The sequence below is a fragment of the Engystomops pustulosus genome, chromosome 2 (assembly GCF_040894005.1).
Source record: "Engystomops pustulosus chromosome 2, aEngPut4.maternal, whole genome shotgun sequence".
Classification (NCBI taxonomy): Eukaryota; Metazoa; Chordata; class Amphibia; order Anura; family Leptodactylidae; genus Engystomops; species Engystomops pustulosus.
This window is the reverse complement of record NC_092412.1, coordinates 124,504,160-124,529,018: the sequence shown is the minus strand read 5'-3', so window position 1 is coordinate 124,529,018 and position 24,859 is coordinate 124,504,160. Positions and strand designations below refer to the sequence as shown.

The following is a 24,859-nucleotide window of genomic DNA, read 5'->3' as shown; positions in this document are numbered from 1 at the left end:
TTACCATTTTGGGGTTGGTATCTCCTATTGTTGAAAATTTAGGAACATGTTTTTGGGGGCAGGTGTAGAAAAGCATCAATTCTATACAGGATTTTTTACTTTTTTTTTTCCGTGTTCACCGTTTAGCCTAATAATCTTTGTTCTATGGGTCGATACAATTACGGGGATACCAGACTTGAATATATTTTCTTACGTTTTACTAAATTTGTCAAATAAAACCCTAATGTGGGGAAAAATCAATTTTGCATCGACCCCAGAGTTGCCACAGCAGCGATCGTCGCCCCACAAAAATGGTCCGGGGGGGGGAAGACCCCCCAAAGGCATGTTAAATGCCGCGGTCGCGCTGTTATATCAGAGGGCGCCATCCTCCTGGTTATCCATGATGATACTTACTTGATAGTATGGCAGGGGATCAGGGGATATGTTGTTGAATATTATTCATTACTCATACATGTACCGTATAGACTCACCTTGGCATGGTATGGGGTCTGTGTATGTGGGACATTGCTTTGAACCTCTCTTTGTCCCATTACAGGTGCTTATTTTCTGTGCACCTTTTTAGTGGTTTTTATCTCTTTTGTGTCTTTGCACTGTGCATATTTAATAAATAAATTTTGATACTGGTCGTTTTCTTGCATCCCTTTTTCTTGTGTAGTTTGGGATTGTGGTTTGATGCATTTAATTTCAGCATTGTATAGTGAACATAAATGAGATGTCTTTTGCCATAAGTTTATAGAGGTATGCCAGTGGCTAATGCTGAAAATCAGCCACACCAGTGGGGTAATGTGCAGTGATGGCAGATACAAACATTGGGGGAGATTTATCGTTAGGCAGGATTTTTAGCAGTTGTCTATATGTTAGACTGGCAGTTGGATTTATAGTCCAGTGTTAAATGCCTCCTGATGTGTGTGCTCTATGCGAATAGACTGCACCAGTCGCACGTATGTTTAACATCTGTTAAATTTCTGCTTTTTTGCGATGTTTTTGCACAGGAAATTCTCAGATACCTCAAACATAAAATTTAGCAAAAACTTGAAAATTGTGCAAGTTTGAGATAAATCTCCCCCCTGTGGTAGCAATGGACCCACATACAACACCTTCTATGTGCTGTAGTTTTGCGATTAAATTTGCTTTTGTTAGGGTTGGGTAACACAGAAGACAGGGGATAGTGTGCCCTGAGCTTGCCCAACCTCTGTCCCTTCCTATAGCCCCCCCCCACGCTAAACCGTGGGGGCGACTACTTGAAGACTAGGAATACACTAGATAAGTGCGGGAAGGGAAAACAGGAACAGACTGACAAACATAAAACACAAAAGAGTAGTGAACTAGCCGGAGTCACAATGAGAAGCAAAAGGGTCAAAGTAAAAAACTAGCCAAAATTATAACAATTCAGAACACAGAGCAAGTCAAACCTATAGCAAGGAGCAATTGATGAAAGGGATTTCAACACTGGCACAGATGACTAGTGAAGCAGCAATTTATGCAGCCAGAACCCCATCCCAGAACCTGATAGGAGCTGAACAACTTCTGGGAATTAACGTTTCATGGTGCAGAATAATCAAGCACAATCGCATGCACCATGCAGAGGTACCACAACTCCCAGCAGTCCAGGACACAACCCCTAAACAGCGCGCGGTCTTAGCAGCCGCTGCCCGGGGTGCGCACCAGAAACCGCTGGTAGCAGACGAGAGGTGGAGTTTGTGCGGAGACGCGCCTGAGGTCGGAGAACGCTGCTAGCACCAGAATTCCCAGCATTTTCCCCTGCGAACCTGACAGCGTTCTTTTAAAAATTCTCAGTTGATAAATGTGGTGTTGCACACTCTGTGGTGTATTTTTTCCGCCATTGTGTGACTTTAGAGTTGCGTTTTTTCCTCACTAAAAAAACCTGCAAAAATGTTGTTTGCGCAAAAATTTGCGACAATTATACGCCAAGAAGCTACATAGGACTAATGATAAATCTCCTGCATTATTCTATGGTAACAGAGCAGGATAGTTTGTTAGATCATAACTGGGAGCAGAACATAAAGAGTGGAGCTTTTCCCGATAACTGAAAGATCATGAGAGTTCTAGATGGTATCCACCTACTTTAGAAAGCTCAAAGGTTGTAGGTTGTAAATGTAGTTACACTAATATATACACACTCACTGCAGACACTTAGTTATGTATATATGGTAAAACACCTGGACAGAACACCTGGAACTTCTATAGGTACAATTAACTGGTTAAGGACCGGGCCCTTTCCTGTTTTTCATTTCCATCTTTCACTCCCCACCTTCAAAAATCTATAACTTTTTTATTTTTACACGTAAAGAGCTGTGTGAGGGCTTGTTTTCTGCGTAACAAATTGCACTTCATAGTGATGGTATTGAATATTTCATGCCGCAAAACGTATTTGCGCCATTTTCTTGTGGGCTTGGATATTACGGCTTTCACTAAGCGCCCCAAATGACAAATCTACTTTATTCTTTGGGTTGGTACAATTACGGGGATACCAAATTTGTATAAGTTTTATAATGTTTTCATACATTTACAAAAATTAAAACCTCCTGTAGAATTGTTTTTTTTTATTTTGCTATCTTCTGGCTTTAATAACTTTTTTATGCTTTGCTGTACGGAGCTGTGGGTGGTATAATTTTTTGGCGACATTTGATAATATTTTTAATTATATAATTTTTAGGACTGTACGACCTTTTGATCACTTTTTATATATTTTTTTATATTTTTCAAAATGGCAAAAAAGTGCCATATTCGACTTTGGGCGCTATTTTCTGTTACAGGGTTAAACACATTGAAAAAACGTTAATATATTTTGATAGATTGGGCATTTTCGGACGCATCGATACCTAATGTGTTTATGATTTTTACTATTTATATTTATGTCAGTTCTAGGGAAAGGGGGGTGATTTGAATTTTTAGGTTTTTTTATTATAATTTTTTTTTATACTTTTTATTTTTACTATTTTTCAGACTCCCTAGGGTACTTTAACCCTAGGTTGTCTGATTGATCCTATCATATACTGCCATACTACAGTATATGGGGATTTTCCTCCTCATTCATTACAGTGTGCTATCAGCACATTGTAATGAAGGGTTTAAAACGAAATAGCCTCGGGTCTTCGGAAGACCCGAGGCTACCATGGAGACGGGTTGCCGCTCCCTGATGACGTCACGGAGAGCGACGATCCCAGGCAAGATGGCGGGGCCCATGCGACTTTTTGAGGCTGCCGGCAGCAATGTTTAGGCACTGGTTGTCCAGGAAAAGTCAGGAAACAAAGAAAGCCTGATTTCTGCAGCCTGAAATGCATGTTTGTAGCCTGATTTCACCAGCCTAAAATCCATGTTTGTAGCCCTCTGGCAACATCCATAACTCCACCCTAAGACCACTAAGGATAGACCCCAGTGTCTGTAGAGAGAGAATCTCACACCTGGTTTATGATGGCTTCTTCCTGTTGAAGGCCTTTGTGATACTAATGACCAAATGGCCTCTGGACACACTAACATCTCACCACAGAATATCAATGACTGCTGTCAGTGTATACTGTATCCATTTACCCCATATGCAATATATATTTTCAGAGCAGAGTGTCCGGTTAGGAACAATGTTCCTCTGTAACAGGCTGCTTCTCCAAAGTTCAATTTTGTAGGACTTGGTGGATACCAAAGAGAAGTTATATACATGGAACTTGTTGGAGCACCAGTCGCAAAAGTGTCTAAAAACTGTCTAAAACATTTAGCAGATTGCTATGTTTGCCGCAGTGCATGAACTAACACAACTCCCCCACTTCATCTTTACCTAACCACCCTCTATTGTTCTCCATGCTTTTATCTTACTTTTTTCCCTATTGTTATATGTCATCCCTTTTTCCACTTAACGTTTCCCTCTTGTTCTAGTATTTCCATTTACAAGGCACATAACTCACTACAGGAAGTTTGTATGAACAGTTTGTGTGTTTTTTTCAGAGCTCCTTTGTAGATGGATTTCTCTGCTCCTAGCCACTTGCTTTATGTATTCTATATAACTGAAAAGTTGAATTGAATAGTTTACAAAAAAACTTGCCTAAATCTGATAATATAATAAAATTTGCTAAATTTTAGCCCTTACACTGCACAGTTTTTAGTTAGATTTCCATTTTGGCCCAGGCAGCTTGGCTCTGTTTTTAGGAATTGTAATACATGTGGCCTAGCCTTCTCCTGCAATACCCAGCACATAAATGTACTCCATGCAGTTGGAAAGATCAATGTAAATGATGAAAAGATCACAGTGCTCCCTAACAGGAACTTTAAACCATTTTTTGTGCTCTGCAACTCTACAAATGTGGAAACCCCAAGCCAAAAGTAGCATAATGCAATGAAGCCTTGGAGACAATCTCATGAATTAAAATTATATTTTATTTTTGGTACAAAGGCATGTACAAACTAAACTATATTTCTTAAAATTGTAGTCATACATCTTAAAAGGTCACTAAGATTGACAGAAATTTGATGATGCGCCATACCTATTTATCAAAACCTCTCCAAGTTACATCTTTAGGTCTCCCATTCAATTCCACTTCATACAAATTATATACCTGCATTAGTAATATATGTCAGGATATGTAAAATAAAACTAAATATCCACAACTGCAACAAACGATGCAGTTTCCTTGGAGGCATTTATAATAAAATGCATTTTCAAGTATTGGTATCTCAACTGTCGGGTGCAAAGGCTTTCATTTTAGAAATAACAACTGTCCTTTCCATATCACAGTGGCCTGTCAGCAGCATGTAAGGGTCCTTAGCATGGACTGCAGTGTATAGCCTGGACAATTACTTAAATTGGTTAGTTGCCATATGATCCCTCTATCCATTACCTGTAAAAACTTTTATAATGACCCCAATCACTAGCACCATAACAGCTACAGAGACCACTAAACCCCGTCTGAGAAGGAGCTGTTTTGTGGAAAGGATCTTGCCAACTACAGTTGATGTTTCTAATGGATCCTCTTGAAGAACCAGATGCTCTGAGTAGTTTTCACTAAAAGGGGAATCTGGCAAGATGGCCGCACCCGTAGTCACACTTTGATCCACAGCAGTATATACAGTGGTAATAGCACCTAAAACAGATTGGAAATATGCTCATGTTAAAACCGTGTATAAGATGAATATTACAATATATGCAGGGTTAATACATAATGCGATAATTGTAAATCCTTCTGATCATGGTATGTAAAGGGTTTCTAAGACCCTCACGTCATCCAACACTCCCACATGCTAGTAAGCCATTAAGCAAATGAATGGCTTCTATTCCTGCCATGTTTAGGGCCATTTGTTTGTACTGAGGTACACTACTAGTTGCTGCTCTGCTTGCTTATCCCTACTTACTGCTGTCCGCAACGTTACACAACGCAATAGTGGAAATTACCAGTCTACTTAAAATAAAAGATTTTCTTTGCATCAAAAGGAGTGCCTGGGTTTCACTTATTATACTATATTGTAGTGAGCCAGCATAGCACCCACCTATTCGATGTGCTTTAAGACTTTGTAGTTTATAAAACTTGATGCTTAAGTTATTGTATATAGTCGAGTATTAGCTGAGTTTTTCGGGACAATTTGTGTGCTGAAAAAGCCCCACTTTGCTAATACTCGGGTATATAAAAAAAATATATAATACTTACCTTTCTGATGCAACCCCATCCCTTCCCCCCCACAGGTCCTCTTCTTGATTCCTATGCGCCCGGCAACAACAGGTTAATGTTGCTAGTGGCACTCAGACTATGACGTCAACTGCTTGCTGACTTCATAGTGGTGCGTCAGCAGCTAAAGGTTTGTGGAATCCAGAAGACGACCTGTAGGAGGCATCAGAAACACGAGTACTAAGTTAATTTTTTATGTGCTGTGCAAACTGGGGCAAGGGCTGGCAGGCTATATTTTGGGGGCAAGGGGCTGGCTGTCTACAAACTGGAGGCAGGTGGCTGGCAGACTGTATACTGGGACATGGTGATTGCTATATACCGGCTGGCTATATACTGGGGCTGACTGGGTATATATATTAACTATAAAGACTATATACTGAGGTGGCTGACTAAATACTGGGGGAATGGGCAGGCTGGCAATATACTGGGGGCATGGGCTGGCTGACTATATACTAGGGCACGTAGGGGGCGGGCAGGCAAGGAGCTGGCAGGATATATACAAGGGGCTGGCAAGCTATATACTGAAGGCAGGGGGATGGCTGGCTGGCTATACACTGGGGGCTGGCAGACTATATACTGTGGGTAGGGGGCTGGCTATATATTAGAGGTAGGGACATGATGGCTATATACTAGGAGGTTGGCTAGCTATATACTGGGGGGAGGCTGGCAATATACTGGGGGAGTCTGTGACCAATGCATTTCCCACTCTAGGCTTATACTCGACTCAATAGCTTTTCCCAGTTTATGGTAAAATTGGGTACCTTGGCTTATATTTGAGTTCGCTTATACTCTATTATACACAGTATATGTACTCCAAGTTTTGTTGATGGGAAAATAAATGGCTCTTCGAAGGCTACAAAGGAAAAAATGCTTTCTCACTATATCCAAGTCAATATGGCCATTTCTGTACTAATGTTTCATGCCTAGGCTACGTTTACATGTTCTGTTTTTAAACGCAGCTCAGTCAATAAAGTGATTGGCTTGTCCCAATTGTGGCTTATCCCAAGGTGTTTCAACTGAAACACATGCAAGCAGTAACAAGCAGCATGTGTTCTGCATTTTATTGGAAACATGTACGAAATCTGTGCATAGCCCTCCCAGTGGTGTTTAAACTGCATTTCAAACATAATGCAATTCCTGGAGACAGCCTGAGGGCCACAACACATGTCCAAATTTGGTACAATAAATGTAGTCATTGGGGCAATATGTGCAGTTTGCCTGTGCAGCATGCACAATAGGGTCTCATGTGACACATATGTGGCACAGACACTTTTTAAATACCTGTGCAAGAAGTTTGCACGTAAAAGAAGGTGCAAAGTCTGGCAGAAAACTGGCGCAAGGCCCTTAGTAAATGTGCCCAAATGTTTTTTTGTTCCTGAACCCAGTACAACTTAACTGAACAAATCTAAGTTCATTTCAGCCGTACTTATTTTCGGAGGGTAAATCTAGCCAATAGACAGGCAAGGTCGTCCATGTGAAACTGCCCTTTTTGTTAATGGTAGTAAAATGGGGAGTGATTTCTTTATATTATTTTCTTGTCTTACAATACGTCATTCATTTTACTGATCTTCAGCATACGCTGTATCATGGACCACTGTAAGGTCTATGGTATTTAACATCTTCAGGAACAGACACTACTTTCTATTTTGTTTTGTGCTTTTTTAATGTCTCAAATTTTTCAGTTTTTTTAATTATGTTTGGTCAGAATATTTGGTTTTGAACCAAATATTTTTATTTTAGCAATTTCTTTTCAACCTGTATTAAAGTGTTACCCTAAAACAGTCGTTATAATATTATTAAGCATTTTATGCCTTAAATTTTGATACATCACAGTTTTTTTAGGGTAACTGGATGTCGTATAGGGTGATGTTAGCGATTGCAGGAGTAAACACATTTTTTGGGTATATTTTAATATCTTCAGGGTTCCTTCTTAATTCTTTTTTCATTTCTACTTTCAGTCCCCCAAGAGTCTGAATAGACCTTTTGGAATTTTATTATTTTTTTAACATTTACCTTTTTAACTGTAACTGGAGTTTTGGTGCAGCCCAGTTACAAATAAAAAGGGTAACAGTACTTGGCTAGACTAGCTGCTGCCTCTTTTCGTGCTGCCTGTAGCAGGGGAACCAACATTCAGCTGCCCCATCATTAGGGCAACCTCCGGAAGCCTTCCCCAAAAAGCGCAGGCTTTAGTGACATGGACAACAGTTAAAATAAAAGAATGAATGTAACAAACTACATCTTGCAAACTAAAGTATTATCATGCTGTAAACCAAAAACTTGCCATTTTTTGACACGTCAAATCCTGTGCTAGAAGTCTCCATCTGTGGAACAGTAGGCTCTTCGTCTTCCTTCTTTACACCTGCTCGAACTTGAGCCTAAGAAAAAAACTCTTATTTGTGTCCAATCTAAGTAAAGTTGTAAGCCAACAACCTAGAAACTAGTCTTGGGCATGGTGGGAAATGAAACATTAACAAAAATAATTACAGTATGTGAAAACAGAATAGCTTTTCTTTTATATAGAGAAAAAAGCCTTAACAACTTCCACTAGGTAAATAGAAAAGTAGAAACTGATTCCTTTATTTCTCTACAGTGGACATGTAGGGAAGTAGACATCACGACTAAACTGGGTAAAAAAAAATTTTTCCATTTGTGTAGCAACATAAGAATGTGTGGATTACCTAATAATCAAAACAAGGTCATAAAAATGATCTGCCCTTTCTTTCCAGGATATTACACTAGGACAACCGTGCGAAGGACAGCCAGTGACTACCTGTCTTCATCATGGTTTTGGCAATGACAATTCGACGTTAACATGTGACAATCAACAAAACTAAAGTAATTAGGTGCAGCGGTCAAAATGTCATCACTGTAGGCTAGGATGTAGAAGGGGATATGGAAAGAAGCAGTAAACGAGCAGCAAGGAAACATTTAGGAAAGCAATTTAAAGCTTACACACAACACGAACATCAGCAAAGACCTTCCAAAAACTTGCAATTACCCTTGGTATTGGCCCAATATAAAAGCTGGTGATCCCACACACACATACATAGCCATATTAGATTACTATGGGAACTTTTTTACCCATTATTTTTAGCTAAAAATTGGTTTGTCTGGTAGTCCAATACAATATGTAAGACGGAACTTACTGAATCTCTATGATTACAAAGCAAATATGATTTTAAACTATCTAACCTTAAAGTCTGTTTTTGTGATGTCTCAGCATGAAACTAAACCAAGTGACTAAAAGGAAAGGTCCCATTTTCATCCATTTAAAAGCATTTAAGAATACAACTAAAATATCCTTTTTAATTAATTGTTTTGGTTTGTGTATTCTTAAAAGGCTCCTACATGGTTTGATTTGAGTTAAACTGCACAGTGTGCACGTACCCAAAAAAATTTCAAAAGGTTTAGTCAGGCTGTGTAGAATAAATGCCTTGAAGGATCTCACCAAACATGGTACATTCTCTTTCTGATCCATCATAAAATATAATTCAACACAGAAAACAGCACACAGAATGGAGAAAATAGAGGTTTAAAAATACCATGTTTCTAAGGTAAATCATTGAGCGGTCTCTGCTGTTTTTCAGATTTCAGATTTTGGCGTAAGTGCACAGTGCCAAGAATAGAAAAGTTTGCTGTACAGGAAATAATGGGAATTTAGAGTGAAGTGCTATGCTAAGTGGATAGAAAAAAAATGGTAAAGGTGCAGAGTTAAATATGAACATGGGCAAACACAAGGTATATAGGCTATATATGCAGCAGATGGAAACGTGTAATGTTCTGTTTCCATGGATTATACAATAGACCTCATATATTTAAACTGTGTAAAAAAGTCTAAGGTAAATCTGGGCAACACAGGGTATATAAGCTAGTAAAAATTAATGTCCATAAATATTAGATTAGAAATAAGTCAATATTAAACATAATACAACCGAAAAAAGCCCTATTAATCGCAAGCCGACAGATGTTTAAACTAAAGTACAAAATTACCTCTTGACATGCTTTGTCCCAGTTCATACGCAAAGTGTAGACCATGAAGAACGAGGCTTGTAAAAAGACTGGGAATATCATTCCAGACCATAGACCTTAAAGAATAAATATGATTGAAACATCCATAAACATTCATGTCCTTGTACATATCCCAATAGTTCTGTAAATTATATTTTATTTTGTAAAACTCTTGTTTATGTGGTGTAAACAATTTGATACATATGATGATATCATTTCTTTAGAAGCTTCTAATTGTTATTGGCAACATTTGAGTTAGAGACCCAGTGGATGTATTTGAAGGCACACCTGAAACATATTGATTTTTTGTGTAACACCAAGGGAAAGTCTGAAGAAATGTGCCAAAATATCAGGAAGAAAATTGTGGACTCACAAAAGTCTGTTTCATCCCTGGGTACAGTTTCCAAATACAGACAGTCCCCAGGTTACATACAAGATACGGTCTGTAGGTTCTTAAGTTGAATTCTTAAGTTGAGTTCTTAAGTTGAATTTGTATGTAAGTCAGAACTGTATATTTTATCATTGTAATCCCAGCCAGAACTTTTTTGGTCTCTGTGACTATTGGATTTTAAAAATGTTGGGTTATCATAAGAATCAAGATTAATAATAAAGCTTCATTACAGACACCTTTGATAACTGTTACAGTTGTTTATTGTAGTCTGGGACTAAAGTACAATAAATTACCAATATCCAGTGTTCCGTTTGTAACTAGGGGTCGTATGTAAGTTGAGTGTTCTTCAGTAGGGGACCGCCTGTACCTACAAGTGCCTCGTTTATCTGTACAATTATACTTTTATACAAAAAAGATGGGAATGTCCAGTCATCATCACTCAGGTGATTACAAACATGGCTCAGACATGTCAGTTTTGTTAGGAGGAAAGGGCCCAAATTCATAACAACATATGACCCGTTATAAAATGAAAGTTTTATTACTGTATATATTCTAGTATAAACCAAGGCCCCTAATTTTACCACCAAAACCTCATTTTTCTTCTCTCTGCTGTAAAAGCACAGGTGTTGCACACTATGACGTAATCAGCAGCGACACATCAAGGTGTGCAACGGCCAGCAGAGCACATGTCTCTTACAGCAGAGAGAGGAGCTGCGGGGACCGGAGCATCGGGGGCACCTGAAGGTAAGTATGTATATTTTTTTTTATAGAACCGTGCATAAGCCAAGGTTTTTCAGCACATTTTTTGTTCTGAAAAACTTGGCTTATACAAGAGTATATACGGTACTTTTCAGAAACTAATAAAAATGCCTCAAAAAAGTATCTCTCTAATTATTCTGGCTGAGGCCCTTATTGACTGAAAATAGGAAAGGTTTATTCTGATTTCATGTCTGATTGTGAAAAAAAATGAATATGTCTATTTCTATATAGTGTATGTAAACTTCTGGTTTCAGCTGTACATCAATATGTTCCATATTGTGCCTTCAATTTCACATACATTATTTAGTCAGACATAATTTGAACTAAGCAGTCCCTTATATACTATCATGGTATAATCATCTTGTGGCACTGACCCACTCTTCCATGCTGAACAATGCTAAGGTAATTATATGGCTGATGTTCACCACCATCAATTTTTTCAATAAATAAAATGAAATTCTTTTTTAAATTTTTTTATAATTGGACATTTTTTATGCAAGATTATTTGGGCAGCCATTCTGTCTGAGGCTCCAACATTTGGAGATGCTGTACAGTAGCCACACGGACCACCGGCAGCAACATTCTGCAGATGGTCAGTGAAAAGTTTTCTAGACATTTAGGCATAAAGAGGTCATAGTACAGAAAGGCAAAGCAGACATGTTTTGAGAATTACCTAATATGAAAGATTGATCTTACAATAGAAGTATTAAATGTTAACTGTAAACTGTTTAATACAATTTAAACAACAGAGTATAACCTGATGACATACTTCTTAAAACAAATATGGCATCAAGTTCTATGAAGTGGAAAACAGGAAAGAACTTTTTTTGATCTCTCTCTCCTCACTTTTTCCTTTACAGTACATCTATCACCAGGATGTAAACCAAACATACAGACATACTGGTGTGCACCCACTTTGGAAGGTTGGAGCATGGAACCAGGCTCATTTGCATAATTTTAAAAGTCCTTTTTTTTCTTAAAATCATAAGAAGCTAAAGCAAGAGCAGATCCTGCCAGAGGTGATAGATGTCCTTTAATTTGCTGTACAGGCATATACATCCCATATGTGTACTGCTCCAAAATCCTATCACCAGGATGTAAACCAAACATACAGACATACTGGTGTGCGCACCCTCTGGCAGGATGGAGCCTGGAGCTAGGCTCATTTGCATAATCTTAAAAAGCCCTTTTTTTCTTAAAATCAAGGGCATAAGAAGCTAAAGGAAGAGCAGATCCTGCCAGAGGGGGCGCACAGCAGTATGTCGGTGTGCTTATTTTACAATCCTTGATCTGGTGATAGATGTCCTTTAAAGGTGCTCTACAGGCATATACATTCCATATGTGTACTGCTCCAAAATTCAATAAAAACTGGAAAAAAAAACTAATAACAGTCCTTACCTATGACTCCAAGTTTCACTGCAAACATCAGTGAAATTCCGATAGGCAAGCCCACAAGGTAATACCCAACTGCATTTGTCACTGCACCAATCTTTTGCTTTCCAGAACCTCTAAGTATTCCGGCACATGTGCCCTAAAAACATTCAAAACAGTTTTAAATACTGTAAAAAACTGTTACAAACTATTCAAATATATATGGCACGTAGGTACTTACAGCTATAGCATCACATATGTGAAATGGCGCAAAAATGAGCATGAGACGAGAAACCAACGAAACTATTTCTCTATAGAGAAAAAAAGTGAAAAGTTTATTTCTTCTAACCAAAGTACACATTTTTTAAATTAAATAACTTTTATAAAGAAACCTAGTGAATGTGTTATGAAACCTAGTGCAAAATAAAGTTAAATGAAATCTAGCTTCAAAATCAAGCATGATAACCCAGGGACACTTACTCTATAAATCCAGGCACTGTGACTGTGGTAATCTTCTTATATTTGTTATCCATGGCCTCCTCCCTTCTAAGATCAACTTTTAAAATTATGCTTATGAGTCAGAAGTGCTCTAGGGGGGCATACCAGAGTTCATCCATGCCATGGCTTACATTGTGCAGGAGCACTTCTCCACTCCCTTGTTCCCTCAGCATTTCCCTCTCTCTCTGGCTGCCGTAATCTCACACAGTGAGAGAGGGAATTGCGTACAACAGCCTGTGAAGCTACAGCACGGAGGGGTTCTGGTAATGCCCCCAGAGCCCTACTGGTTCATAAGCATAATTTTAAAAGTCGATTTTAAAAGGAAGGAGGCCTTGGATAACAAACATAAGAAGATTACCATAGTCATGGTGTCTGGATCTATGAATAACTCTCGTTGGTTTATCATGCTTGAATTTCATAGTAGATTTCCTTTAAGGAATATGTAACATTTCAACAAGCTTTGCAGAAAGTAGTAATATCTGAGGTGTCAAACTCTTGTTTACTGGATGCCACATCAGCCTTGAGGTTGCTTTAAAGGGGCTGAATGTCATTTTATTACTGTATAAATATATCTACTTGAGCTGTTTAGTAGTTATATTTATACAGCATTACTATTACAATTAGCCTTTTGAGGGCAACCACAAAGCTAAGTATATTGTTAAATAACTGATTTGGCAAGCTCTGTGAAGCGCTGTGTAATCTGTGTGCCGTATATAAATAAAGGAATTATTATTATTATAACAATAACCTAAGACACCCGCATGGCCAGTATGTGCCCACACCGCAACCAATAGTCAGAGTGCCCCCACAGGTGCCAGAGTGCCCCTCCCCAGCAGCCACAGAGCCCCCCCAGCAGCCACATTAATAGAAGTAAGTGACAGATTCTAACATAGGGGTAAACAATTGCCAACATTTGCACAGTATACCCTTGACTATCTTTAAAAGAAAAGAAGGTAAATACAACTTCAAAGTCTTTTAAACACATACCAGTCTGCAACTGAATGCCATTTTATTACATTTCATTTAGCAGATCCATAGAAAATGTATAAAGTTACACCCTTCAGTACAACATTCAGACTGTACTGTACCTGTATGAGAACATGTACTTTTTTCATAGAGGGGAGATTTTATCAGCAACAAGAAAGAGACTATGGAAAAAATTCTACAAGTACTGTTGAATCTGGTGTGTTAGCTATAGGAAACTCTCTGCACTAGAATCGATTCTTACAGGCTTAATGTTACCCTCTTAAACCATCTATAAACCAAACTTATAGCAACAATGGGATTTATACTACTGTAGCCTACTAAAGGTTGTAGACATCACCCATACAGGCATATTCTATTTTTCAATGGACCTCTGTCACAGTTCAAGGAAGTGGACCCTCTGTACCACCACGAGCGATGGTGTAAGCCGACACCTGGGAGCGGAGTCTATGTGGCACCTGGTTTTCTCCAGAGCCCACCACAAAGTGGGTTGGACTTGCTGCGGATTGGTACCACCAGGCCGTTCCACAGGTACATCTTTGCCCATGATGGCGGCCAAGGCAAAGTACAGAATCGTAAGGTGTTGTTCGTCGTCGGGGACAGGCAGGAGGGTGAGACAGGCAGCACCGGATCAATGTCAGGAACAAAGCGGAAGGTCAGGACAGGCAGCACGGAGTCAAAGTCAAAGATATCATAAAGATCGGCAGAAGCGGGAGACAAACTGGACCCCGTGGTGTGCATCAGAAAGCTGAAAGATGTGGGTGATGAACAGGCTGGCAAGGAAAGGAGCAGATGGCAGACTTGGCAGCGGAACAAAATGGGACATTTTGGAGAACCGGTCAATTACCACCCAGATGACGGTTATCCCAGAGGAATACGGAAGATCCGTGATAAAGTCCATGGCCACGTGAGTAGACGGGCAGCTGGGTATCGGCAACGGCATCAGGAGACCAGCAGATTTGAGGCCGGATGGCTTATTACGAGCACAGGAGGTGCAGGAACCCACAAAATCCCGTACGTCTTTGACCAGATCTGTCCATCAATAGAAACGGGAAATGAGGACTACAGAGCGCTGCACGCCGGGGTGCCCAGCCACAAGAGAGCAATGTCCCTAGGTCAAAATCTTTTTTCCGAAGGTCCGCAGGTCGTTCATAAGTCTTGCCAGGAGGGAGCTGCTGGAGATCCACTGGAGCGGCCATATCCTCGAATGATATGGCGAGGAACCGGTTCTTCCCCAATAACACCAGAGGCACGAGAGAGAGCATCTGCCTAGACGTTCTTTTCAACAGGACGAAAATGGATCAGAAAACTAAATGTGAAAGGAAGAGGGACCAGCAAGCTGACCAGGTGATGAGCTCTTTCCAGAATATAGCGCCACTCTTCCAAGGCAAGTTTAATGACCAGGAGTTCCCGATCTCCTATGGAGTAATTCCTCTCGGCCGCAGAGAAGGTTTTGGAGAAAAAGCCACAGGTAAGCGTTCAGCCTTTGGGCCATTTACCGAAGAGACGTCAACCTCAAGCTGGAACGGTTTCTCTAAATCTGGCCGTGTCAGTACAAAAGCAGAACATAGGCATCAGTTTAGAGAATGCTTCCTCAGCCGCTAGAGGCCAGAGTCTGAGATCAGCGCCTTTTCTTGTTAGGGCCACAATGGGAGATACGAGAGAAGAGAAATGTGGAATGAATTGCCGATAATAATTGCGCTACCCCTTCAAATCTTCGAGCGCTTGCACATGCGCACCCTAGGAATGCCAGGCTGCTGGAGCAGGAGCGTGGATAGGTAAGGAAGCAGGGAGGGGAGCTGGCTGGGGACCAGAGCAAGGCATGGGTGTGCCCGCGACCCGGGACGTTGGTCGCGGGGACACCTTTGACAACCTCATTTTGAGAAAAATATATTTCAAGACCTTTCTTGCATCTGCTTCTGTTTTGAATCCCAAAAATAGGGCTTTTGCAAAAAACTTGTGCCCAAGAAGTTAGTATGTAACAGTAGTTATACACTGGACAATGACGATGGCGCAATAAAGTGAATTAATTTCTATGAAATCCTATTCAGAAACTACAACAAAAACCATGCTATTTTCAAAAAGAACATAAGAAAAACACCCGGGGGTTAAAAAAAAGTCCAGCTCACCCAAAAGGAGACAATACCAGCTTTCATGGTCTCGGCCTTTGTGCATGCTACCAAATCCACGCCATAGGATCCATGCAATGCAAAAAGTAAGCAAAAGGTTCGGCACTCTGAAGAAGCCACCAGGATGAATAAAATGTAGTTTCTCTTTATTTCAGTCTCAGGAACATAACAGCTTTAGTGCATACGATCAACGCGTTTCGACGCAGCGCGTCTTAGATCATGATTAAGACACGCTGCGCTGAAACGTGTTGATCGTATGCAGTAAAGCCGAGTGCCGAACCTTTTGCTTACCTTTTACATGCTATTTTCAAGGTACGCTATGGTTGCTCTGCCCCCCCATTTTTACTTAAAGCATTTATAGTATATTTTCATGCATTATTGCAATGCACTTTTCTATGTTTATGAATAACACTTTTTCTTTTCAATACGTTGCTCAGCAAGTCGATCACTGTTTAGAAATAAAATTATGCATATAAATTTACCAACCTGTCTGTAGTGAAAATATAAGCAATCACATCCTTTAATCCCGCCAACAAACTACCCGTGAGAACAGAACAGAACACTAAAATAAAGAAGAGAAGAAATCACAAATATACTGTACATGTAGAACCTAATACAATATATAAATTAGATAAAAATTACCGTAAGAGGCCTCAGTCAGTTGACTTTTATTGGCTAACGAAAATGAGATAATAACACTTGCAAGAACATAGTCATACAAGGTCATAGCAATACAGAGATTTATAACCCAAGTTATATGAAACAGAACCATTAATGTGAGAAGTGTAAGCAATTGCAGCTGTAAATAGTAGAGCTTGTTACAGTTCAGGAGTGTGAAAATGTCATTGTCCTCTCATTGAGATCTGGTCCATGGATACCACCACTAGGTCTCGAAAGCTTGCAATTGTCATTAATCTTTTTAGTTGGCCTGATAAACTGATGAATGAATATCAACTCCTGGCTAACACGGTATAATGATTTGAGTCCATCAAATTTGACTTTCTACTTATTTTTGATAAATATGCCATTGCAAGCTAATCTGTTTTCATAATGCACCATTCTAATACTATACTATTAGAGTGATGCATGCTGCAGACAGCATAGATGATTTGGCATGATAACGTGTTGACTGTACAAAGGGCACTAACCATTTATATATTGTTAGATCTACTGTATCAAGCAGAATACAAGTAAGGGCTAAAAGGGATGTTCCCATTTCAGCAAATAAATGTTATTGGTTGTATAATGAAAAGTTATACAGTTTTCCAATATACTGTACTTTCTGTATCAATTCTTCACTGTTTTCTAGATCTCTGCTTACTGTCCTGCTATAGAAAGCTTCATTGCTTATTTACAGTGGACAGAATTCAGACCATGGCCATACCTTTTTAAGGCTACACACTTCATAAGAAATTAGGGCTGCTGAGTGTGACATTTTTCATGGTCGATTTTGACAACTGTCTTTTCAAGGTACTCTTACTGTAAAAATACACATGCACCTTCCACCGCTTATTCTTCAATATAAATAAATGACTCAGCACGTAATTGCCAAAATGCCATTACTGAGAGGCTGCTCTTTGTTCTGTCTAGAACCAGCAAAGCCTAACAGTGGCAAATGTCACTGTTTCTGTGACCCTGTACACAGCAACCCCAGTTACAGTGGAAAGCAAGAATGAAAAAATAATGTGAAACAGGTAATAAAGTAAAAATAAAAAATGTTTTGTGCCAAACAATATTAAATTGCCTGTTTTATTGCAACTTTTATATGTAAAAAACATGTTTTACTATTTAAATGTTTTACTAACAGTTTGTTATAAGTTCAAAATCAGGTCTGTAGCCCATATAATGTAAAATTTAGAGTCATTAAAAGAATGCAATCTAATGGAATTATGGGGCACATTTACTAAGGGCTTTGTGCCAATTTTCTGACGGACTTTGCATGTTCTCTAAGGTGTAAACTGCTTGCACAGGTATTTATGAAGTGTCTGCACCAAAAATGTGTTGCATGCAACCGTTTTGTAGCGCAGATGCACTAGACACCATGTGACACAGATTGGGGGGTGTTCTGGGGCTCAGTCAGACCATGCACCTGATTTAACATGCAAAAGTCTATGTTAAAGGTGCACCACAAAAATGTTGGTGAACTCTGTCGGGGCAGTGCAGGGAAGCTTGAGATTCATGATTTCTGGTGCACCCAGCATTATACACAGGCATAGCGCTTTTAGTACAGTTTCCCACATTCTTAATACATGTTTCCCGTTGTGTCTGGTCCTTAAATGGAAATTACCTTGATACTGAACCAGCTGCTAGGTAGAACTGAGTAAATTGCCAGACCCAGGCTATATAACATGGCTTCCTGTTTCTGTAGGTTTGGAAGCCATTTATATAATGAGTACTTTAATCCACTTTTACTCTCTTAGGGCAGGCTCTCACTGCCACTGTCGCTCCATGAACCATGGATCTAATATGCAAGGAGTTCCTGTTTCTTCACTAAACAGCAACTCTGTAGTGTAATAATGTTTATAGTGTCTGCGCTGAGGTTTAGTGAACTCTTTCCATTATAGATTGCTATAATGTAAAAGGTAGCACCCCCAGCAGTGTTGTCGATCTGGGACACAGGACTCTGAATGCTCCGTGGTTAATGGACTTACAATGGCACTGTGAGCCTACCCTGAGTAACAGTGGGGCATCTAACCAACTTCAGTGGAGATCAAAATTGGAGAACAATGAAATATCAATTCATTTTTCTTTAGAAATAATGTCCTTAGAAATAATCTCCTTTGATCAACATTTTATGGATTTTTTTGTAAGTGGTACACTATGCCACTAAATCAGTTTTTTAAAAAATTAAAAAGAATATTGACATAATACCTATAGTTTGCAAAAAAACGTGGTTATCATAATCAGAGAACAGCAATGACTGTAGCACGGAGAAAGTTTATAATAAAATGTAAAGGTTACAGTCACCAAGTAGCAAGAAGTGCACAGGCCTTTGCTTTCAGTGACTTCAGCACATCTGCGGCCACAGGACATCACAAGTCTCTCACACTGCTCTGATGGGATTCTAGTCTAGTTTTCTTCCAGTCGTGAAAATTGCTGGCTGATTCAGTGAAGAACGCAAGGAAAGAACCACATGTTTTTAAAGAAAGCTTTAAATCCTGCTGCAGAAAACATTCCCCAAACCATGGACACTTCCTTCACCACCTTTCACTAATATATTTACAACCTTTTGTTTGTTTTTCCACAGTTTGTCAATGAACATAATGTTTCCCATCAGAACCAAATAAATTAAACTTGCTTTATCAAATGAATTGTGAACCACTTCTCCTCTGTCCACACAACATGCTCCTCAGCAAGGTGAGTCTAGCCTGTTGATTCTTTTGGCTAATGAGAGGTTTGGTTACTGCAGAGTGGGCTTTCAATCCAAATGCTCTTAAATGTGAAGACACTGTATGACGAGATGGCTCCCAACCCTGTTAAATGTTGAACTGGCCAACAATTCCTGCTGCAGTGTTACCCATGGAGATTCTTTCTTGCATCTGTCTTTTGAGGGCAACCAGCCTTCTTGGGGGACTTGAATGAGTTTATGATGTTGTAAAGATGCAATATACTAGAATTTTCAGACTTTGAACAACCAACTTCTCTTGCTGTGTCTGATAGATTCACCCCTTTGTGAGTGAAAACTGCAAAGTTAGACTGCCAGTTAAATAGGATTTGTCAGATAATTAAGGAAATTACCACTAGGTGCCAGATTAACAACGATAACCTGCAGGTATCTGAAAGTGTTCTTTAATTTTGATCTGTGTTCTTTTACAATTATCTCATTTACTTTTTTATTCTATGCTTTATTCTATGCTTTACAATATGCTTTAGAATGTTCTTTAACTTTTATCTCCAGTGTATAACTGGTGTTACTAATGTAAAGCCTTTGCAATGCAGAATATGGTGGGCATATATAATAATAATATTTATTATAATAGAAAAAAACAATGCAGGCAAAGAAATGGGTGTGGCAGTATGATTAATTGGGGGATTTATCAGGACTTGGCATAGAAGCCCTGAAATAATCACAAATGCTAATTTACTCTTAGCACTTGCGATTATTTCCCCCTTTCTGCCACCTCCACACCAGGGGGTATGAGAGGGGCACAGCTGGCAGAGCAGTGGGTCGGTGCAGGGTGTTCCTGTCCCACCTGGCACACTCGCTGCAGTCGGCCACCAGATACATCAAGATTCTGAACCTTATCTTGCCAGAAAGAATTTACTTCCACTTTTGTGGGTAGAATAGTTAATACATGTCATAGTTACCTATGCATAAAAGGGCAACTTTACAAGATGTTTTGGCGTGCTCCACATTTCCTGCTCCTAATGCGTTTCCTATCCTCACACTTGCAGCCACACTGAATCCAACAGAAATCTGGGAGGAATAAAGTTTTAAATTGCTGTTATAGTATATATATGCAGTATATAGTGTGGTATACATTTTTTTATTGGTTTGTTTTTTTACAGGATTGCCTTTCAGTATCATGGATTACACTTTTTAGATAAAATACATTTTGGCTTATAGAGTTTATGAACACGATGGTGTATGTGTTTGAATGTTCTGCTCACAAACAGAAAAGGAATATTACAAACGAGGTGAACAGACCTCTTTTTGTGGTCCCATTTTCAGTACTTTCACGAGACCTTACATGTGTATAACAAAGGACTCAAGAAGTGATGCTTATGGATACATTTATTTTTTGTAGGTATACATACCAAGTAATGTTAAAGCATAACTCTGAAGTTATGATGATTTCACCAAAATGTGATTCCCCTTTTAAAAACAAACAGATTGATGCCCATATTGTGTTACTCTCACTTTACTTTTCTTATGGCATTTCTGTTCTGAAGGTGTTTGACAAAAAATGTTTTTCAACAGTGATGAGGTGGGCGTAGACTAGCCTCTCCCTGAAGCTAAGCTAAATTCTCTTTGCCCACAGTTCCTTTGGTACCTTGTGCTCTCTCATTCAGTAATTTAGCAGCAAATCCAGTGAGATTCCTACAAGTAAATCCACTGGAAACTGCACAGTGTTTATATAGGATGTATATGGTGATCAGTCTGGCAGCTTTCATGGTGGAGCATGGAACATGTAATAAGTGGCAGAAATCAGAAGTAAAACAGTTATATGACGTGTCTAGCCCGTGCTCTGTGAGCACTATGGTTTAATAGCTTCTCTGCACTGTGCACAAAGTGTGGAGTGCAAAGTAGGGGAGGGGATGCAGCATCAGGTGAAGAGAGAGACAGAAAAATGTATGTAGAATCACAGAATGGGATGGAGGGACTGATAGGGAACAGAGCAGATCTTGTCTCCTATACAAAATACGGGGGTATATCTGTTTCCACAGCACTGAACACATTCAGCACTGCTATACACACAGAGAGCACTGTCACAAGACCTCCCCTTCCTTCTTCCTCTGTGAGAAGGGAGCAAGAGCCCCTCCACTCTTTCCCTACGTATCTTGATTACAAATGTACGATTCATATGAGTAACCAGAAAAGCCAGGAGAGGATCTAGTGCAAAAGCCAGGCTAAACTGCAGAGCATAGAAAAGAAACTGCTCGATATAGGTAATCAGCATAATAGGCAAAGTTGCTCTACATCCCAAAAGCTATTGGTTTGTGAAAAAATGTGACAGTTGCGCTTTGAATTACTGCAGATACCACTCCTGCTATATACTTATTACACTTACCATATAAGCGGCAGTCGCAAGTTCCAGCATTATGGCCTGAGCCCCAAGTTCTACAACGCTGATAAGACCTGCAGAATTAAAATAAAAAAATTACCTCAGATGAATTTAAGTGAAGGGCAAATATAAATAAGGCTTTTATTATCTTAAACTTTATTACCTTAGAGGGAACCTGTTATCAGGAGCTCTTTTTCTGGCTCCCCCATGTCCCAATAGAGAATAGTGTACATGCTGCCAAAGAGTTTTAATAGTAAGTTCACCTTTCTGTATGCAGAGCTGTGCCCCTAGTCTCATAGGGGTGGCCAGTGAGGAGTGGGTCAGACATGACATCCAGAGAGGGTAAGTGACGGGAGGTGGGGAGAAGATATAGGGGATATGGGAAGTTTTTTAAAAATTGTAATTGAAGCATAACAGAGCATTTTCCAGAGGGTGGGGGGAAACCACTTCTCACTGGCTACTCCCATTGGGCTAGGGGAACATGAGGGAAACAGAAAAAGGAATCCTGTTGATAGCTTCCCTTTAAGCTCCTGTCTAAACACCAGCAGCCATCTTGCAGAGATTTACAACCGGTTCAGAGGATGGGATTTATAAGAAAAAACCCATTCACATGCAGTGTTAAAATATTATTACGTATGCCTAGGAATATCAATCTACAGTATGTACATTCCTGTTGTGGATTCTGCTGCCAATTTTGGCCTTTGCAACTTAAATGTTGAAATCCCTCCTGCTTCAAAAGAATAGTGACTGAGAACCACAAATATACCCATCACAAATGTTGGTAAATAAGGCGGGCCATGCCATTCATACCACGATCTGCTCAAAGTGGCATGCAGGGAGGAAAACCGAGGTAAATAACAGTAGTAGGAATTTTTCAAACTGCTCTGAGAAAAAAGGGGTTGCAGTACAATCCTGAACAGACGCAGTATAAAATCAGATCTATCTACATGGAAGATTCAGGTTACCTCACGGTTTGGGGAAAATAATATACAATAACAATCTCCCTTCTTTATATCAGCAGCAAGAACAGATGGATGCTGGGGAGCCACTAACTATTGGGCTGGGGTTTACTATATGTAGGAACAGAAGCAAAGTGGAAGGAGACTGGAATGTGACAAAGTGCTGTGCTATAATAAAAATAAAAAAGGGAGTTTATGTGGGACTCTGAGGGCAAGAAGAAAAAACACAATATAAAAAATTAATGATCTAAAAATCAATAATAAAGAAAAAATTTAAAAAACTATTTTTTGTATGAATGAGGTAAGTATATGTACATTAACGATGAGATAGTGGACAAAGTTTAAACTTTAGAAGTAAAACGAAAAAAGTATCTTGGGTGTGTTTTGGAGTAAAGATTGTCACAGGACAACCCCATTAAGGACTTATGCAGTATTTAAAATAGTTATTCAATGCAAAAGTGTTGTCACTTTGTCAAGAGAAACCCTACATGAGACTGACCTGCTAGGAACCCTCCAATTTCAAAGCTCCACCATTCGATGCACACCATAAGCATGCTAGGTATTGCCAAGCCTATAAATGTGCCCCATTCCTGCAAGCAGTCCTTGGACCAACCTAAAAAAAACCACAATCTATAAGTAATATGGATAAGAACTTAAACCTGTCACCATAAATTTACCTAATAAACGACTACCAGTATGTAAATTGGTTATGTAAAGTCATGAAGGTGGAGAATTTAGCACTGAAGTCAAACTCTCTATGCCTCAGAATGACCCTATGATGTGATTGAGATCATGAACCAGACTTCAGGAAAGTCTGTTACTTATGACCCTGCATGTGAGGGCATCAAACACAGAAAAGGGGTTGTTTTGAGGTCGGGAGAGATTGATTTCAGTGCGGAGCTCTCTGCATACATGACCACATTTACTATTTACTTCAGTGTTTATCTTCTGGATGATGCCATCACGATGGACTATGAAAGAAACATGATCTTCATGGAGTTTAGGAGCTTGAGAATATATTGGTAGTTGTTTATTGGGTCAATTTCTGCTGACAAGTTCCCTTGAAGTAAAATAACTTAATTGAAATAGACTATGTCAGAAGGACAAGATATATATTATTGTTATTGATTGCTGTAACAAAGTTCAGCAATGACAACTGAGAACAGAAATAATAAACATAGTATTTGGTCACTTTCATGTAACACCAGAAAACTAACTGGTTTTCAACATTTTAAATATTGAATCTTTTCCATACGGTGTCAAGTGACATACCTCCCCATGTTAAAAGGTGTAGCTTTTTCCAGATTATATAAACAAAAAGTAGTCCAGACATGGCAAACTGTGATATTGTGTTGGCCCACGCTGACCCACTAAGGGAAGCAAAAAAAAAACACATAGGTGAAACATAGGTGTCAAAGACAAAATCTGTGCTTCCTCATGTAAAACATTACACCTGCATTTGTGGCTTCCGTCATTTTTTGCTTTATATTAGAAATGTAGACTATTTCACAGTATATAGATTTTTTCATCAGTCCAGAAACACTGGAAAATCATCTTTTCAGTTATTAACACTCAGTAACATGTGCAGGAAATAAGTCCATACCCAGGCTGCTCTCTAGTATGATATCTATATTTCTGCTCTCTAACAAGATATGTATATAAAGATCTGGCACCAAGTTTTCCCAGAAAAATAAATTAAGTAATACTTATAAAATGTAAAGGACTCACACAACTCCCAACTTGAGACCATACATAAAGATGGCATTAACTGCTACATTGAAGAGGTTAACAGCAAACCCAGTGATAACCTGTGGCCATATTATACCCTGGAAAGGAACAATAAAATCAGAAGGCTTCAAAATAATAAAGAAGTTAAAAAAGGTGTAAAGTTTGTGCAAATACCACAAGGTGTACCTGGCTTTGTAAATATCGTGTCTGTAGTTGATAAAGGAATACCACCTATAATGAAAAACAATTATAATGAGAAACAATTATGCAAGTCTTAATTACTACATTTATATCAACAAACTTGATTCACAAAACTATACATCTGCAGTAGGGGATTATAATATAGACAGTATGGGTGATATCCTGGGGCCCACCCACCAAATGTTATACTGAGAAGGATCTTCACCTATGAGTTTTTTTTAGTTTTTCTATACATCTTGCACTATCATATTTACTTTTTATTGCTCTTGATGTAGACATGTGAAGGTTTTTTGTGAAAAACTTTGTATTTTTTAATGGCACCATTTTAGGTTAACTTGATATTGACCACCCACTGACATTAGCTGGTGCAGAGCTCAACATCTTTCGACATCACTGCAGTTTCAGAGAAAGCCAGAGACCCTAGGGTAGTGAT

At 39.1% G+C, this 24,859-nt stretch overlaps 1 protein-coding gene across 3 annotated transcripts in view; it reads right to left on the bottom strand.

Moving 5' to 3' along the window:
- Window positions 1–4,371: 4,371 nt before the first annotated feature.
- LOC140118398 (multidrug and toxin extrusion protein 2-like) overlaps window positions 4,372–24,859 on the bottom strand; it is a 37,915-nt gene continuing 17,427 nt past the window's right edge. For all 3 annotated transcript variants that reach the window (XM_072136255.1, XM_072136256.1, XM_072136257.1), the window contains exons 6-17: window positions 24,412–24,456; window positions 24,226–24,323; window positions 23,770–23,867; window positions 22,997–23,110; window positions 21,545–21,612; window positions 20,121–20,229; window positions 16,299–16,374; window positions 12,443–12,512; window positions 12,229–12,361; window positions 9,663–9,757; window positions 7,954–8,047; window positions 4,372–5,093 (exon numbers count right to left, since the gene is read on the bottom strand). In XM_072136255.1, coding sequence (XP_071992356.1) covers window positions 4,840–5,093; window positions 7,954–8,047; window positions 9,663–9,757; window positions 12,229–12,361; window positions 12,443–12,512; window positions 16,299–16,374; window positions 20,121–20,229; window positions 21,545–21,612; window positions 22,997–23,110; window positions 23,770–23,867; window positions 24,226–24,323; window positions 24,412–24,456 — 1,254 coding nt within the window. In that variant the 3' untranslated portion in view covers window positions 4,372–4,839. The remainder of the gene's footprint in view (window positions 5,094–7,953; window positions 8,048–9,662; window positions 9,758–12,228; window positions 12,362–12,442; window positions 12,513–16,298; window positions 16,375–20,120; window positions 20,230–21,544; window positions 21,613–22,996; window positions 23,111–23,769; window positions 23,868–24,225; window positions 24,324–24,411; window positions 24,457–24,859) is intronic.